The sequence below is a fragment of the Emys orbicularis genome, chromosome 7, assembly GCF_028017835.1.
Source record: "Emys orbicularis isolate rEmyOrb1 chromosome 7, rEmyOrb1.hap1, whole genome shotgun sequence".
NCBI lineage: Eukaryota > Metazoa > Chordata > Testudines > Emydidae > Emys > Emys orbicularis.
This window is the reverse complement of record NC_088689.1, coordinates 97,869,762-97,887,851: the sequence shown is the minus strand read 5'-3', so window position 1 is coordinate 97,887,851 and position 18,090 is coordinate 97,869,762. Positions and strand designations below refer to the sequence as shown.

Here is an 18,090-nt window from a genome sequence, read left to right as displayed (position 1 = left end):
AACCTTGTGCACTGCTTGGAGACTGCCCTTGCAGAGATGGGGGCTTCTGCCTGCCCCTGTAACCCAGGGCACCTGGGGCTGCCCCTTGCAGAGATGGAGCCCTGTGCCCGGCCCCTGTAACTCCAAGCACCTGGCACCGCTCGGAGGCTGCCCCTCACAGAGATGAGATCTGGCCTGCACCCACCCGTGTAACCCCTAGCACCAGTCAGTGGCTGCCCCCCGAAAGCCCCAAATCTTTACAGTAATGGCATCCCGTACCTGTCCATCCAGTGCCCAACTTGGCCTCTCTCCTGCTCAGGATCCCCCCCTCCCCCGAGTCCCACCTGACTCTCTCGCTTGCAGAGATGGGGCCCTGGGCCAGCCTCTCACCATAGTGCCTGGTACCTCTCTGAGGTTCCTACCCTGCTGAGTTTCCCCCATGGGCCCTGACTCTCCCCATCAGGCAGACACAGCCCCTTGCCCAGTTCTCCAAACCTGGGCACCATGGGAACCCTCCCACAGCACCTCTCGCAGGCTCCCACCCTGCTTCCCCTGCCCATAACTGTCCCCCATAGCCACCCACCTTCCTCTGCTGCTTCTCCCAGGCGGGGTCCAGCAACAGGTCCCGGTCCCAGTCCTCCTCCTGCTGCATGTACTCTTCGGTCATCATGTACGAGTGGTTGTACTGGATATGGCTCTCTACTTGCGTGGTCATCATGGCTTGTCCTCTTGTCCCTCTCTGCACGTCTGACTGTCCCCTCTTCCCCCTTAGCCTCCGGTTGTCCCTCTCACAGGCCCTCCTCGCTGCTCTGTACTGCCCCTTGCCCAAGGCACCAGCTCCCTTCTCCTGGAGGTCAGATCCCCCTGCCCCTGGTGGCTGGCAGCTTTGCCCTGTCCCGAGCTCCTGGTCAAAAACCACCCACGTGACTGGTCCCCATTAAGTATTATCAGCCTGGGGAAGGGGGATCAGGTTCCACCTTTAAAAGGCCAGGGGGAGGATATAGAGAGGCTGTCCTCACCAACCAGGGAGGGTGAGGACAGCTGCTGGCAGGCCACAGACCCGACCCCCCCTCCTTGCAGGCTCTTAAAGGGACCTTGTACCTGGAGGGGAGGGAGGGTGGCTTGCTGGTGGTCTGGGGACAGGAAATGCACAATAAGCCCCAGCGGGAGCTGGGGGCGGCCAGTTCCCAATGAGGAGCAGAGGGGTCAGACCTGGAAAAGGCCATTAAGTCATCGGGAGGAACCCAGGGCCAAGGAATGAGCTGGGAGCAGGGATAGGATGGCGTCAGCTGCAAAAATCAAAGGGAGGCAGCTTGGCCAGTGATAGAGCCAGGACTCCCAGGTTGCACTCCCAGCTCTGCCAGTGCCCTGTTGTGTGACCTTGACCAAGTCCCATCCCTGCTCAGTGCCTCAGTTTCCCAGCTCTAAAATCAAGGGACGGACACTCCCCCCCGCCCCGCACAAAGCTTTTGGAGATACTTGCAAGAAGCACAAGTCTAACTACCATTCTGCAAGTCCCCTGCAGGGAAGAACATGTCACTGACCAGTGCCATGCAAGGTGGGGAGACCTGGGAGGGCAATACCATATCCACCAGCCAGCACCTGGCAGAGAAGCTGTGACCTGGTACCCCACCCCCATCCCAGCAACACATAAACACCCCAGGCACCTGCAGGGGGGCTCAGGTGGGGAGAATGCCCCAGGAAGGGAAAGCTGTAGGGACTAGGGGAGCTGACTTAGAGGAGACTGATTCCCCTCAATGCAGCAGCACTGCAGGTCTCAAGTGCCCTCTCCCTGTGCTGTGGCTCTGGTTACACCAGGGCTATTATTAGCAGCACAGGCTGGGCTGGGAGCTCCCAGAAGTGGCTAGCGATTGTGGGCCGGAGAGGAAATCTCAAAGGAGGACCCAAATTTCCAGGGACCTGAACCCTGAACTCTCACCTTTTGCAAACCAGGCCCATTTGCCTCCCCCAAAATGGCAGTTCCCCCTCCACCCCAAACGCTAACCGCTTGGCTCTGGGATTTCAAGGCACTGTCCAGCACTGCCACTGCCTGGCAGCATGTGTCCAACCACAGGGTGTGGCATCCCGCAGGGCAGCATGTGGAATGGTGGGTGTCTCCGGCCTGCACTTGTCAGGGGAGGGTCTGTACCAAACCAGCAACCCAAAGGAGGTACCACGGAATGAACCTCCAGGGCAGGGGCTGGACTGCACCGAGGTGTGGCAGCAGGACAGAGCATGGGCCCGGGAACAAGGGGGTAGGGTGGCCACCTTGAAAAAGGGCAAAGCTCTGCTAATTTCATCTGAGGGGCATTGTGGGCCCCTCAGGCACGGTGACCCCGTTCCCCTCACTGGGCACCATGACTCCCCCGGGCACGGTGACCCCGCTCCCCTCACTGGGCACCATGACTCCGCCCCTGGGCACGGTGACCCCGCTCCCCTCACTGGGCACCATGACTCCCCCGGGCACGGTGACCCCGCTCCCCTCACTGGGCACCATGACTCCGCCCCTGGGCACCGTGATTGGTCGATCGCGGTTTCTGTCAGAGGGAAGGTTGGGCAAAGCGGCCTTCCCAGCCCCTGATTGGCCGGGCGCGCTGCCGCGCCCGAGCTGGAGGCGGAAGCGGAGGCCGAGGAGAGTGAAAGAGAGGCCTCCCTAGAGCCCCGATCCGGGACAGAGATACCCCCCCCCCCCCCCGTGCAGAGACCTTGGGGAGGGTACCAGGCCCAGGAGAGACGCCCCCTCCCCTTAGGCCAGGGTGGCAGTCAGCACCCCCGCCCCCCCCCCCCGGCGGGAGAGGCTGATCTGTGCACCTGGGAGCGCTCGCGTGGGGCGTCCCCTGGCAGCCATGCAGGCGGGCTGGGGCGGGCGGTGGCAGCGCCTGGATGCCGCGCTGTGCCTGCCCCTGTGTGTGACCGTGGCCCTGATGGGGGCCGTGTGCATAGAGGTGCTCTACCTGCTTCTCTGGGCTGCAGAACCCACCCAGCTGCCCCTGGCCCTGCACCTGCCCCTCCTGCTCTTCCTCCTGGCCAACGTGCTGGGCAACATGGGCCTCTTCGTCACCACCAGCCCAAGCATCAAAGGTGTCATGCTGTCCGAAAGCGCCGTGGGACAGGGCTGGGAGTGAGTATGGCTGGGCTAGAGGGAGGCAGAGGGCTCTCCCACAGCCCAGAGGCACCTTCATCTCAGCGCCAGGTAAGGGATCCCTATGTAAACAGCCCTGGCACCCCACTCCAGAGGTGGCTGCATCTCTGTGCCAGGTGAGAGATGGGATCCCTGTATAAACAGCCCCATTCCCCTCTACCCCCATGGCGGCTTCATCTCTGTGCCGGGCGAGGGATGGGATCCCTGTATAAACAGTACCTGCGCCCCACCTGAGGCAGCTGCAGCTCAGCACCCGGCAAACTTTAGGTTGGTGCTAGAGCACTGTCAGATGCTGCCATTCGCTGAGTTTGTGAGAGGGATCTTCTACAAGATGGGGCATGGCAGTGGCCTGGGATTGGGATGCGGACAGTTGCCCATTGTCCTTTGCTGGGGACTCCCTGCCCAGGACTGCCCTGCTTTTGGGGCTGCCACTCTATTTCCGGCCCTAGGGAAAGCACAATATGATGTGCTATTGGAATGCTGGGGGGGGGGGGGGGGGGGAAGACAGAGAAATGCTGCATCACCCCCCTGATTCCCTTCCAGGTACTGCTACACCTGCCAGTCCCATGTTCCCCCCCGCTGTCATCACTGCTACACCTGCAACGTGTGCATGCTGCGCCGGGACCACCACTGTGTGCTGCTGGGCCAGTGTGTGGGCTACCATAACTACCGTTACTTCCTGTGCCTCCTGTTGCACGGCTGGGTGGCCCTGCTCTACGCCAGCCTGCTCAACGCTGACATCTTCATGGGCCTCCTGCACGAGGGAGTCACCCTGCACAGCATCGTCCTCCTCCTTATGCCGTGGCTCATGCTGCTGACGGGTACAGCCATGGCAGGACCTGCCGGGAGGGGTCCATCCACATGTGGGGACTGAGTACCACTGGTTCCCCTGGGACCAAGCTGTTCTCAACTGGTTTTATTTAAAAAAAAAAAACCTAGGAAATACCTAGATAAAAAAACTTTGTGAGTTGCAGCCGAGCCTCGGGAACATCAGATCAAAATTCAGTGAATTTGGGCATCAGCCAGAAGCTCCATAAAGGGCCCTGATTTTATAAATTGCTGATCCTCTACCCTCTGAAAAATAGATCCTTTTAGGACATCTCCTTGGAAACTGAGAAACCCCTAAATCACATGTTGCTTTTGCAGATTGTGGCTTGAGTGTGCACCTCGGGGGCTCTTCCAGCATAGGCAGCTCCTTAGAAACCCCACAACCCATTCCCCTGTCACCTGAGCCACCCAGCCCTCCCTCAGTCCCTACTCCAGAGGCAATTATGATATCCCAGTATAAACAGTCCCTGTGCCCTACCCCAGAGGCAGGCGCATGTCAGTGGAATAGGGAGCAGAGCAGGGTTAATGGGAACATGCCAACACTTGGTTGTGACTGGGGGATGCTAGGTGCACCCTTGGGGAATGCCTGGCTCCTAGCACTGACTGCACCCCCTTGTGTTTCCCCAGGCCAGGTGAGCACCTCGACTTTCATCTATGCTTTCATGGCTGACACCTGCGTGGTCAGTTTCCTCTTCTGCTCCGGCTTCCTGTTCTTACACGTGCTGCTAAGCCTGCGTGGCCAGACGACCAGGGAGTGGTTTGGGAAGAGCCGCTGCTATGACCTGGGCTGGCGTCGCAACCTGCAGGAGGCATTGGGGGACAGGTGGCACCTCGTCTGGCTGTGCCCGTTCCTGGCCTCCCCCCTTCCTGGGAATGGCGTGGCCTTCGAGAGCAGAGCTCCCTGCACTGAGCCCTCCACCAAGGCAGTCATTTTCTGAAGGTGGGTTCAGGGGCCACCCCCGATGCTGAGGGGGTAGGATGTGCCACGGTCCCGGCCACCTTGCCAACACCAGCTGACTGGCATAATGGGTAGGGCACTGGGGTGCAGGACTCCTGGTTTCTGTTCCCAGCTCTGCTGCTGACCTTGTACAAGAAGAGATTCTCTAAATACATCAGAAATAAGAGTAAGACTAAGGAAAGTGTAGGTCGTTACTCAATGGGGAAGGAGAGCATATAATGGAGGAGAGAGAGAGAACGTTGAAGTGTTTAATGCCTTTTTTGCTTCAGTCTTCACTAAAAAGGTTAATTGGGAGCAGATGCTTAACAATTACTATTAGCATGGGGGAAGGATCTCAGACCAGATTAGGGAAAGAACAGATTAAAGGAGATGGGGGGGCAGGAACAATCTTCATATATGTTAAGGGCTGTTGTAAAGAGGCCAATGTTCTCCATGTCCACCGAAGGTAGGACAGACAGTCATGGGCTTAATCTGCAGCAAGAGAGATTTAGGTTAGATAGTAGGAAAAACTTCCTAACTATAATGGTAGTTAAGCTCTGGAACAGGCTTCCAGGGGAGGTTGTGGAATCCCTATCAGTGGAGGTTTTTAAGGACATGTTGGACAAACACCTGTTAGGGATGGTCTAGGTTTTACTTGGTTCTGCTTCAGTGCAGGGAGGTGGACTTGATGGCCTCTTGAGGTCCCTTCCAGCCCTGCAGTTCCATGATTTTATAGTATTTAGATAAGTTAGATGTATTCACATTGGCAGGGCCTGATGAAAATTGCCCGATGGTACTTAAGGAACTAGCCAAAGCAATCTCAGAACCATTATGGTGAGGTCCCAGGGGACTGGAAAAGGGTAACATAGTATCTGTCTTTAAAAACGGGGGGGGGGAGGAGTAGGACCTGGGAATGTATAGACCAGTCTGCCTAACTACAATATAGGAAAGATACTGGAACAAATGATTAAACAACCAGTTTGTAAGCACCTAGAAGAAACTAGGGTTATAAGAAATAGCCGCATGGGTTTGTCAAGAACCAATCATACCAAACCAATCTAATGTCCTTCTTTGACAGGGTTACTGGCCTAGTGGATAAAGGGGAAGCAGTGGACATGATTTCTGGACTTTAGTAAAGCTTTTGACACAGTCCCACAGGACATTCTCATAAGTAAACTAGGGAAATGTCGTCTAGATGAAATTGCTATAAAATGGCTGCACAACTGGTTGAAAGACCATCCTCAAAGAGTAGTTATCAATGGTTCGCTGTCAAACTGGGAGGATGTATTCAGTGGGGTCCTGCAGGGTTCTGTCCTGGATCTGGTACTATTCAGTATTTTCACTAATGCCTTGGATGATGGAGTGAAGAGTATGCTTATAACATTTGCAGATGATGCCCAGCTGGGAGGGGCTGCCAGCTCTTTGGTGCATGGAATTAGAATGAAAAATGATGGTGATAAACTGGAGAACTGATCTGAAATCAGCAAGGTGAAAGTCAGTACAGACAAGTGCAAAGTACTCCATTTAGGAAAGAAAAATGAAATGCACAACTATCAAATGGGGACGTATTGGGTAGGCAGCAGAGTTGCAGAAAAGGATCTGGGGGGTAGTGGATCACAAATTGAACATGAGCCAAGAGCATGATGCTGTTGTGAAAAGGGCAAATGTCATGCTGGGCTCTGTCAGCAGGAGGGGGCGGATGTAAGACACAGGAGGTAATTGCTGTGCTCTGCTCAGCACTGTTGAGGCCTCAGCTGGAGTGCTGGGTCCCGTTTTGTGTCCCACACTTTAGGAAAGCTCTGAACAAACAGGAGAGTCCATAGGAGAGCAAGGATTTGTGAGGAACGGTTGAAAGAATTGGGCATGTTTAGGTGAGAGAACTGAAGGCTGAAGGGGGACATAAGTCTTCAAATATGTAAAAGGTTGTACTAAAGAGGATGGTGAGCAATTGTTCTCCATGCCCACCTAGGGTAGGACAAGAAATAAATGGCTTAATTCACAGCAAGGGAGATTTAGGTGGCTATCAGGAAAAACTTTGTAACTCTCAGGTGGTTAAGCACTGGAACAGATCACCCAGGGAGGATGTGGAATCTCCGTCACTGGAGGTTTTAAGAACAGGTTAGACACACACCTGTCAGGGATGGGCTAGATCTATGTAACGCTGCCATAGCGTGGGGCTATGGATTAGATGGCCTCCTGAGGTCCTTTCCAGCCCTACAATTCTATCATTCTATGTCCTTTCCCTGCTCTGTGCCTCAGTTTCCCCATCTGTAAATGGGAATGATCCCTCACTAGATGAATTCATTAATGAGGTAAGGGTCAGCAGCTGGTGGGCTGAGGGACAGACCGGCACCCAGACAGAGAGAGAGCCTAGCTCAGGACACTGCTGTTCTATTGGTATTACAGTAGCACCTAAAAGCCTTGCCCCCCACAAGATCAGGTGCAGCACAGACACAGTGGGAGACAGGGCCTGCCCCAAGAGCTGTCAGTCTGAACAGACAAAGGACGGAAAGGAAACAGGCACCAAGAGAGGGAAGGGACTCCCCCAAAGTCACTGGAGAGTCAGCGGCAGAGCCAGGGACAGAACAGAACCCAGGAGTCCTGGCTCCCATACCTCCCTCCTCCCCTGCCGCTCTAACCACTAGACCCCTCTCCCCTCCCAGAGCTGGGGATGGAACTTAGGAGTCCTGTTTCCCAGCCCCCACACTGTAACCCACTAGCCTATCACCCTGCTCCATAATCAGTTCATCCCAAGTTTAGGCTGCTCTGCTCCAGTTATTGCTGGTTGTGGAGCTGGCAACCTCAGGCCTGTGGGAGGGGGAGTGAATTTGTGCTGGCCAGTCTGTGGCTGAGATCCAGGGATCATCCCCCACCCTCTCTCGTCCCTGTCAGGCATTGAGAGGGGCCAGAGGACGGGGGGCACAAAACTGCTCTGGGTTTGTCCCATGGGAGGCCTGGCCCATGATGGCCCAGGTCAGCTCTGATCCCTCCCTCTCTGATTGCAGGTCTCCTTCTGGATGGCGCTACAGTACTGCAGTGGGGCTGGCACTGGCTTTGCCTCTCCCGGGAGGGGGAGCGCTGCTGAGGGGCAAGTGTCAAGCTGTGTCCACTGCTCTGCCCCATGGGTTACTGGCACCCCCATCTGACCTGGGTCCTGACACTGCCCGGTGGGTGATTGAGCCAATCTGCACTGGACTCTGCAGTTGTTGGGACTGTTGCACCAGGCACCGGACAGACTCCAACCGAGATTTGGGGGCCCTGTTGCACTGGGCATAGTGCAGCCCGTGAGCAAGATCAGAGACCCCTGTTGTTCCAGGTGCAGCCCAAATACAGAATGAGAAACAGTCCCTGCCCTGAAGACCTCACAGTCGTAACAGACCCAAGGTGGGAGGGTAAACAGGCACCCAGAGGAAAAGGGACTGCCCAGCTCAGGGAATAGAGCCCAGGAGTCCTGGCTCCCAGTCCAGTGCCCTCCTGACTGCACTAACCTTTTGTGGTTCCCAGTTCTGCTCCATTTAAAGCACTAGCAGTACAAGACCACCCTTCTGCGAGCCCAGGGCTAAAACTGCTTGTCTTCTGTGTTTGCACAGCTCTCCCATGGCTGGCCCAGCCCAGCAGGACAGCCCACCCCCCAGAGGCTGGAGTCATTGCCTTACCCAGCCCCTCTCCCAGGGGGGCCTTTCCTCTGGCATCGTCCCCACTGCTCTCCAATAAAGGCTCCAAGCCCCAGGTGCATGGTGCCTGAAGATTGATTTGTCTGATTCTGGAGGGGCCCATTCTGAGCCCCAACCTGACCCCCTGCAGCCTTTCCTGCCCCCGGCCCAGATTTGGGGGTGGGACCACAGCATGGCTTTTAGAGCTGTGCAGCCTGGATGTAAAGTCCCCAAGGGGTGGAGCATTCCCCTATCCCAGGAGAGCTGCCCTGCTGAGGAATCCCCCTCACTGCTAAACCTCTGCCCCTCATTCCCCATCTGAATCTGTCTGGCATTGCTCCCAGACACGGACCTCAGTTGGCCTTTGTCCTTGAGATTCCCAAGGCCCCAGGACCAGCTCAGCAGGGATCCCTGGGCAGCTGGTGCAGTGGCTGCAGTGCTGGCCCTTGTAAATGCTTCCCCATGGGGCTCAGCTGCCAAGGCCAGGGGTTGCAGGGTCCTTTAGCTGAGCTTCTGTGTGTCTTGTGTTCAGGGGAGGGCCAGGAGCCAGTGTACATTGGAAGACCATCAGAGCTGGGCATAGAACCCAGGTGTCCTGGCTCCCAGCCTCCCACCCCTACTCTAATGCACTAGCTTCCCTCCTCCCCCCCAGATCTGGGGTGAGAACCCAGGAGTCTGGGGCCCAAAGCAGGGAAAAGACATGGTGTGGCCTGACATCCTTCCCCTCACTGTCACTCTTCACACACCATTTCCCCTGCATCCCTGGTGGCCAGGAGCCTTTTAATACAGAGCCCTGGCAGTGTCTGGGCGAGGGCTGGATCTGGGGCCTGTCCCAGCCTCATGGCTGCAGTGCCCGGGCCTCCGGGCACATCCTTCCCCCACAGTGTGGACTGCCCGGCCTTTTCAGTGGTGGGGAAAGTCCTGCTCGGCTGTCTGCAAGGAACAGAGGGGAGAGAGTAGTGTCCTCCACTGGGGTCTCCTTGCTGATCCCTGCCCAGAGGGGACGGGGCAGCATGGTGCTCTTGGGCATGGAGCCAACCATGACTTGCTGCACCATGGGGCCCCCACAAACTGAGCCCTACCCCAGGGGGAGGATCTGCCCCTGGACTACTGCATCTGGCAGCGCAATGGCTACTGATGGCTCCCTAGCGGTGGGTCCATCATACCCAGTATCCCGCCCCCTTCCCTGCTACTCTGAATCAGACCCCTGGGCCCATCCCACGTGGTATCCCCCCTCCTGGCTCAGACCCATGGGCCCATCCCACCCAGTATTCCCATTCCTGCTGTCCTGGGTCAGACCCCTGGGCCCATCCAGCCTGATATCACCCCTGGGCCCATCCAGCCCGGTATCCTCTGCTCTGGCTCAGACCCCTGGGCCCATCCAGCCCTTCCCTGCACTGGATGCCGGTACCCCACCTCGAAGAAGCTGTCGACAATCTTGTCGGTGGTGGCGGCCTGGGAGCGGAACTGCTGCTGGAGGTGCTCAACTGATGCCATCAGCTGCAGGTAGGTGAAGAGCAGCTGCTTCTCCCTGCTGGGATGGGGCAGAGTGACTTCCTCGGGGTCAGAGCCTGCTCTCCTAAGGGGTGCTACCTCCAGAGTCCCCTCCTGCCAGGGCCCCTCTGGGTACATGCGCCCCTGGAACTGATCTGTGGTGGGCGATACCAGGCCAGATGGGTCCATGGATCTGATGGGAGAGAGGGGCTGGAAGGGCCCATTACCCCACTCTGACATGCCCCATGTTGGCTACTTCCACATGGGATGGAGGGGAGAGGCTGTGCTATGGGGGCCCCTTACCTCTCGCTGCCGTCCATGTGCTTGATGAGCTGAGCCAGGAAGGCTTCATCGTCCTCCGGCTTCATGTGTCCCTCTGTGGGGGGACAGAGAAAGACCTCTGTGGGACTCCAGCCAGGCGGGAGACACCAGCCTCCACCCGCCCCAGGGAGGAGAACCCCACCACTGCCAACAACCCACAGCAGGGGGTGGCGTGTGGGTGAGACGAATTTGCTGGATCTCAACAATGGCCTGGAACCCTCTTGCCCCACAGTGTCTGGGGGCTGAACACGTCATGGAGACAGAGAGCCCCCTAGAGGGGGTTTCCCACAGTGCAGGCACTTGGGAGTCTAGCCTGGTATCCAGGGGTCAGACCCATGGGCCCATCCAACCCGGTATCCCCCACTCCCTACGCAACCTCAGGGGTGGGGGTCATACTGCCCTTTTGAACTGTCCCCCACCAGCCAGAGCTAGAGGGAGGAGAGCTTACCCTGGGCTGGCTTGCCTGATACAATATCTTCTATGCTGCTCTCCTTGGGCTGCAGCAGACTCTGTAACACAAGGGAGGGGAGAAGAACAAGCCCAGCATTAAACATGGACCCGACAGGGGGAAAAGCCCATTGTCCCCTTGTTTCAATGGGGGAAACTCAGGCATGGAGGGAGTCGGGGACAGAACCAGGAAGAGGACCCAGGAGCCCTAACCTCCACCACCTCCTGTCTCTAACCACTAAATACCACTCTCCTCCCAGAGCCAGGGATAGAATCTAGGAAGCCTGTCCCGCCCCCCATAACCACTAGAGACCATTGCCCTACCAGAGCTGGGAGTCCTAGCTCCCAACCACACACCCCTGCTGTAACCCACTAGACCCCACTCCCTTCCCAGGCTGGAATAGCTGGGCTGCTGAGACAACTCCCTCACATGCCTACTTCCCCCATTCCTTAGGGTGTGGGGAGAGGCACCTTCTGCTTCTGCTGCTCTTGGCGCTTGATCAGGGTCAACTGGAAATTGTCCACCAGGACAGCGATGACCAGGCTGAGAGAGAGAGAGAGAGGGGCGTGGGATAGGGCTGGGACATGGGTCCTTTCCCCTCTAAGGGACACCGGCTCTGATCAGGTCCCCAGGTGTGGGAACTGGTTGGCTCAAGCTGGGGGATATGGGCCCATTTCCCTCTCCAGGGGCTGAGCGCCATAAGGGAGGAGGTGTGTGGAGGGGCATAGGGATATGGAAGTAGGATGAGGAGGGGATGGGAGAGCTGGGGGCAGGGGAGGACCAGTGTGCTGAAGGGGCTGGACTCACTTAAGGAAGGTGAAGTACTCGATGAGGATGTAGGCCATCAGGAAGAAGATAATGTATGAGGCACCTGCAAAGGGAAGGGTGAGCTTCTATTGGGCATGGAGCAGTGTCAGGAAAAGAACCCAGGAGTCCTGATTCCTGGCCATAACCCACTATATACCCAACCACTCTATAACCCAATAGATCTCCCCTCCCAGAACTGGAGCTAGAACCCAGGAGTCCTGGCTCCCAGCCCCTTGTCCCCCTCGCTCTAAGCACTAAGACCCCCCTTCCCTCCCAGCATGGGGATAGAACACCAGGGTCCTGTCCTATGGTGCAGGGGTGGGGAAGGTGTCTCACCCCCTTGGACGCTGTCCAGGTAGATGAAGGACCAGTCGTCTAGCGTGAAGAGCTGGAAGAGGGTGAAGATGGTGTCGAAGAGCTCCCCGAAGCGATGGGGGTCAGAGTTCTGGAACAGGTCATGCAGCACCACCGAGAACATGACTGGGGGGTGAGGGGGTAAGGAGCAACAGTGCTGTGAGCCAAGGACCTCCCAATGCCGCCTGGGGAGGGGGGTGCAGAGGGGTTACAGGAACCTGCTGAGTCTGACATGTGCGGTCTAGTTCACCAAAGAACATCACGTGAGGTCTCAGATACAAGCCGGCGTCACACCGCTACCATCACGAAAGGCACGAGGCGGATGCTGTGTAAGGAGTTCTGTACCTGCACTGACAATATGGTCTGACAGCTGTGGCTGGGGCCACCAGCAAGGGTAGAAAAACAGGTTTCCTGTCAGACGAGGGCCAGTTAGCCATGGATCTGTCTGCATGTGTACTGTGTACTGGCTCCTTCACAAGGGGTCGCCTAGCACCAGTCTGACGGCAAATGAAGGCGTGTAAGAACTTCAGAAAGAAACTAACAGGAAGAGAAAGGGGGGGGAGACCTTACCTTGAGATGCACTTCAAAGGTTTGCTTGACTATATTTGGGGGGCAGAGAAAACAGGCAGGAATCCCTCACCTAGGAAGGGAAGGGACAGCGGGTTTGCTTCATGAATGTGGGATCTCAGCCAGGCTTGGTGGAACATACTGGAGTGACCTTTAGGTGAGATGAGGCTCTTTCAACAGGAGCGTGACCAGAGAGTTAAGCTGAGGTGTTAGAAAGTGGGCAACAATTTTGTTTTGTGTCACCGTTTGCTTCCAATATGTCACTGGAGTCTCAGTTCCCGGACAATACACTTATTGTTTTCCCTATAAATGCAGGTGCCGTGGTGCCAGGCAAAGGGATGGGCCTGAGCTGACTTACCAGCTGCTTTGTACGGCTCCTTTGGGAGCAGTAAGCCTGGGGAGTCTAGGAGCGTCCAGCGGCTAAAGGGCTGGATGCTGCAGGACATGCTCCGAGCACTCGGGGCTGGGGTGTGCCTGTCATGACCTGAACAGAGAGAGCGGGTCTTGCGGGGGCCTGGAAGGCTGGTCTGGTGCTGCCAGAGGCTGGTGGGTTTAGGCAGCTGAACTATAGTAGGTACAGACAAGGCTGCTTCATGCTAAGGGCAGGTGGTGGTGAGGTGCCTCCCAGCCCTGGCAAGCATCAGGTACCCCCAGGAAGAGAGCCCCTGCTGCACCCTGACCCCACAGGGGAGAGAGCCCCGCTGCACCCCCTCTCCTTCCATAGCACCCCCCATTCATCTCACTGTGGGGAAGGACAGAGCTCCCTCCCCCCGCCCCACGGCAGGATACAGAGGCAGGTGAACATCAGCAGCAGGATAGCCCCGATGGACGGGCCAGACAGCGCGAAGGTGCTTGTCAGCTCCTGCAGATTCTCCAGCACCCTGGGGGCAGAAATAGGGGCTTTGTGGGGGGCCTCAGGGCTGCAGGAGCCCCAGAGACCCATGGGCTCTGCTGTGGATGGGGCACTGGCCAGAAAAGAACCCACTCATGGGGGTTGTCCCAGGGCACGTGGGGAGGGGAGGGTGAGGTTACCAAGGGGGACAGAGGGATGGCACTGGGGTCAGCAGGGGCATGGCAGCACAGGGCAGGGGCACAGCACCTGGGGGACAGGGAGAAAGCAAGGGGGGGACCCAGGTGGCAGAGCACCCAGGGGGTAGGGAGCAAAGGGGCACCCAGGGAGGCACAGCAGGGAAGGCCACCCAGAGGGGCAGGGAAAGAGCAAGGGGGCATCCAGGTGTCACACCAGGGGAGGGCCCCTGGGGGGCAGGGAGAAGGCAGGGGTCATAGCAAAGGTACAGCACCCAGGGCCCCAGCTCCATTGCCCAGCGCTTCACTCCCTCTACCCCTCATGCTCGCCAGGCACTGACCGCAGTGTGAGCAGCAGCCTCAGGACCCGCACAGCCCGGACACCCTTGAAGACGCGGAGCATGCGGAAGAGGCTGACAGCGTTCTCGTGGGTGTTGTGGCCCGGGGAGATGAGGAGTGGCAGCACAAAGTCCAGCACCATCATGATCATGACGAAAAAATCTGTGAGGAAGGGGGAACAGCCTCGAGGAGAGGGGGCACTACTACAGCTCCCCAACACCCACTTCCCCTGCACACGCACACCACCCCCTCCCAGGCACTCGCCTGCTCCCATGCCCCGCTGCCCTGACCCCCAGGCCACCCCCAGGTGGCTCGTCTCAGCCCCCCCATGGACCCCAGCCCCAGGGAATCTCTCTGCCCCACCTCTGAGACAGGGTTCCCTGGCCCCCTCCCATGGTGACCCACCAATGTCATTCCAGGGATTGCGGAAGTAGTCGAGGTCCAGGGCGATGAGTTTCAGCAGTGCCTCCAGCACGTACACACACAGGAAGACAGCGTCCATGGCAGAGAAGAACCACTCTGAGGGGGTGAGAGGGCTGGTGTGAGGTCACGTACCCACTAGGCAATTCTGCCCTCGCCATCCACGCCCGGCCTAGAGAACACACCCTGTGTGACAATGGGCACCCACACGCTGGACTCAGCCCCTTCCTGAATGCAGACAGCATGGCCTAGTGGGTATGGGAGCTCCTGGGTTCTCCTTCTGGGGAGAGGGGTTCCTAGTGGTTAGAGCAGGGGTGCTGGGAGCCACAAGTCCTGGGTTCTATTCCCAGCTCTGCTACTGATCTCCTGTGTGACCTGGGGCAACGTGCTCCCACTTGGTGCCTCAGTTTCCCCATGTCTATTCAGACTCTGAGCTCCTCTCACCCAGGTTAGCAGGCACTACCATAATACCCAGAATAACCATGAGCTAGTCCCTGAGGTGAGATGGACACACCACCCACCTGCTTGGAAGGGGAAATGGGGTGACCTCAAGGGGGGGTGGCAGCATCTCTTAGGTTAGCAGGGGGCACTGGGGAGACCACTGTCTGGGTGAGAGGGAACTGGGCAGAGAGCAATAGGCCAACCCTATGACTGGGTGATAGGGTGTCCTAGGGTGAGTGTGGGGCAATGGGGCAACCCCAGGCTTGGTGGAAGACAGTGGATCTGGGGCAGGATGGAAGGGGACAATCCAGATAGCTGAGATAGGGGAGCAATGGGGCTATCCCCGTGGATGGTGGGGAGGAAAATGGGATGATCCCCATGGCCAGACAAGGGCAGGAGGGGAGCAATCCCCATGGCTGGGATGGATGGGAGGGGTAATGGGATGATCCACATGGCCAGACCAGGGTGTGTGTGGGGGGGTGATCTCCATGGCTGGGATGTGGGGGAGGGGAATGGCATGACTCCCATGGCCAGGCCAGGGCGGGGGCAGCCTTACCTCCACGGACCTGCACCGCGGCGAAGGTCTGCACCACCAGCACTGCCGTGTGGATGAAAACCACAGTGAGGATGAAGAGTTCGAAGGCCAGCAGCTGAGTGAGCTTGTGGATGATGGCCCGCAGGGTCAGCAGCCGGGGCAAGGTCCTCTCCCACGCCAGGTGCAGCAGGACCATGGTGCCCCTCCACTTCCGCCCCTGCCGGGGATCCTGCTTCCCTGGGCACAGATGCCACAGATCAGCCATGATAGGGAAGGAACAGGACAAATGATAATTATGGGAGGCGGGGCAGGGCGGGCTGTGGGTTGTATGGGGGGCTGTGTAGGGGGCAGGAGCAGCCTGTGGGGGACTTGGGGGTGCGGTAAGGTTCCATGTTCCCTCTGGCTCTCCTCAGGCAGTGGTGCTGGGTCTTGGGGGGGGGGAGTATGGGGTGTTTGGGGGGGGTTGCAGGATGGGGAGAGCATTATAGTGGGAGGAGCCCCATCTTCCCTTTGGCTCTTGTTGGGGAGAGGTGTTGGGCAGTGGGGGGTTGGGAGCTGGGGTGGGGGCGTATGCAGAAGGGTGGGGGGATGGGGTGTCCAGGGAGTACCCCATTACCTTTCAATATCTTCGTGGGGTGGGAGGAGGCCAAGGTGGCTTGCAAGGAGGCCTGGGAGACAGGGGGCATCTCCTCCTTGTATGGAGGCTTCTCCATCTGGGTGCCGGACACAACAGGCACGGTCAGGTAGTCCATGGTGTATGTGTGCCCCAGCTCCCCCTGACTGGAATCCTGCAACCCAATTCCCTCAGCGACCCCCAAATGCCCCTCCCTCCTTCTGTCGTGTCCCCAGCCAAGCCCACGTCCCAGACTGATTTCCTGGTGGCCCCAGAACCCTGGGGGCCTGGAGGTTCTAGATCAGAGCCCCCCCCCTTTGTAATGCTGTCACTGTGGTGACTCCTAAACACCACAGTGAGGGGAGGGGACAGGGCAGGGGCCTGGGGGGGGTTCTGTAGGACCAGGATGGGGCTTAGCAGTATGGAGTGAGCCTGGGTTGGGCCCCAGGAAGGAGCTGGGGGGCAGAGCATGGTCAGGGGGGCAGGGCAAGGTGAGGCCTAAGGGTGTAGGGAGGAGTTGGGGATGGGGGAGTGTCTGTGGGGGGGTGCAGAGTAGGAGGTGGAGGGGGGCAGGGGCTCTGTGAAAGCGCGGAGGAGGCAGGGATAGGGCCTAGCTGTCTGGGGAGGACTCTGTGTCGGGCCTAGGGTGGGGTGAGAGGGCTGTGAAGCCCAGGATGGGGTGGGTGTCTGTGTGGAGGGGTAGGGCAGGGACTCTGCAGAGTGGGAGTGGGGTGGGGGCCAGGAGGAGTGTAGAGCAGGAGGGGGAGCACTATCGCAGCTCCCTGACCTGCTGCAATAGCAGCCCCTGGTGCTTTCACTTCCTCTCCCCTGCTCTCCCTTCCCCCCACTGTGATGAAGGGTCCTATCCCCTCCCTCCTGAATCTGGACTGTACTGGGAGCTCTGGCCTATGCTGTTCACCCAGAGAACCTAACCTGGGTCCGAGCAGGACAGCTCCAGCCCATCCCCATTGCTCCACTGCCCCTGTGCCTGTGCAGGCCCATCGCTCCTGACAGATCCAGCTGAGGGTGTGGAGACAAGGAGCTGGCTCCGATGCCACTTGGGGAGGGGGTGACTCCGGTTTCACCCAGTGGATCTGAGATCAGAATCGGGCCCTACCCACTGCAGTCAATGGGTGACTCTCGACTGACCCCAGGAGTCAAGGGGATCAGACAGGGACCCTACATTAATGCAATGAATGAAAGTCATTGGGGCTGAGTTAGATCAGTGGCTCTCAACCTTTTCAGACGACTGTACCCCTTTCAGGAATCTGATTTGTCTTGCATACCCCCAAATTTCACCTCACTTAAAAACTGCTTCCTTATAAAAACAGACATAAAAATACAAAAGTGTCACAGCACACTGTTACTGAGAAATTGCTGACTTTCACAGTTTTACCACATTATAAAATAAATCCATTGGAATATAAATATTGTACTTACATTTCAGTGGATAGTATATAGTGCAGTATAAACAAGTCATTGTCTGCATGAAATTTGAGTTTGCACTGACTTCGCTAGTGCTTTTTATGTAGCCTGTTGCAAAACTAGGCAAAGATCTAGACGAATTGATGTATCCCCTGGAAGACCTCAGCGTACCCCCAGGAGTATGTATACCCCTGGTTGAGAACCACTGAGTTAGATGACAACTGATTGGTGACCCACCATGTCTAGCACCCCCATCTCACCTTGTGAGCCCCCTTCACCAGGAACCAAACTTGGGATAATTCATTACCATGCGGGTGTTGCTTTGATCGGGAAACACCATAGAAATGCAGTTATTAATACTAGCAGAGATGCGAATAGGACCCAGGAGTCCTGGTTCCCCCTGCCCCATCTAATCCACTAGACCCCTCTCCCCTCCCACAGCTGAAGACAGAACCCAGGAGTCCTGGCTCCCCACCCCCATGCACTAACCCACCAGGCTGCAGACCGCTCACATCATTATCAGCAGACAGCTCCGTCCCTCGGGGAGCAGAGAGTTAACACTGCATTTCCTGCAGCTCAGAGAAGCGGTGGGGCAGGCGGTGCAGGGAGACAGTGTGGGGACTGTGGGGGGGAACAAGAAGGGACCCCTTTCTCTCCTGCCTCCTGCCCTGCCCCACCCCCACGTGAGACCCTCAGGAGGTGTCCCCTGAGGTTGCAGATCCAGCACAAGACCCAGCTTTCCCGGGCACCCGGTGCTGTCC

The 18,090-nt window shown here is 57.7% G+C and overlaps 2 protein-coding genes across 7 annotated transcripts in view; one reads left to right on the top strand and one right to left on the bottom strand.

Annotated features, from left to right (window-relative positions):
* The window catches only part of ACTN3 (actinin alpha 3), a 32,823-nt gene extending 30,064 nt beyond the window's left edge, over positions 1-2,759 (bottom strand). The window contains exons 1-2 of one of the 4 annotated variants that reach the window (XM_065408437.1): positions 2,750-2,759; positions 563-636 (exon numbers count right to left, since the gene is read on the bottom strand). In XM_065408437.1, the coding sequence (XP_065264509.1) occupies positions 563-631 (69 nt within the window). In that variant the 5' untranslated portion in view covers positions 632-636; positions 2,750-2,759. Of the gene's footprint in view, positions 1-562; positions 695-2,749 lie in introns of those variants that run through there. The other 3 variants (XM_065408435.1, XM_065408436.1, XM_065408438.1) reach the window with 3 other exon arrangements.
* Positions 2,760-2,825: 66 nt separating this feature from the next.
* Positions 2,826-8,680, top strand: ZDHHC24 (zinc finger DHHC-type containing 24). Of its 3 annotated transcripts, XR_010561541.1 has the most exons (5): positions 2,826-3,100; positions 3,665-3,942; positions 4,577-4,889; positions 7,892-8,053; positions 8,477-8,680. XR_010561541.1 is itself a non-coding variant. In XM_065407969.1 (4 exons), exons 1-3 carry the CDS (start codon positions 2,826-2,828, stop codon positions 4,885-4,887), a joined length of 864 nt encoding a protein of 287 aa, XP_065264041.1. In that variant the 3' UTR covers positions 4,888-4,889; positions 7,892-8,680. The 3 variants fall into 3 exon arrangements, 2 of the variants coding, with proteins under 2 accessions (XP_065264041.1, XP_065264043.1); XM_065407969.1 differs by having other exon boundaries at positions 7,892-8,680; XM_065407971.1 differs by lacking the exons at positions 7,892-8,053; positions 8,477-8,680 and adding an exon at positions 5,965-6,035.
* Positions 8,681-18,090: the final 9,410 nt, after the last annotated feature.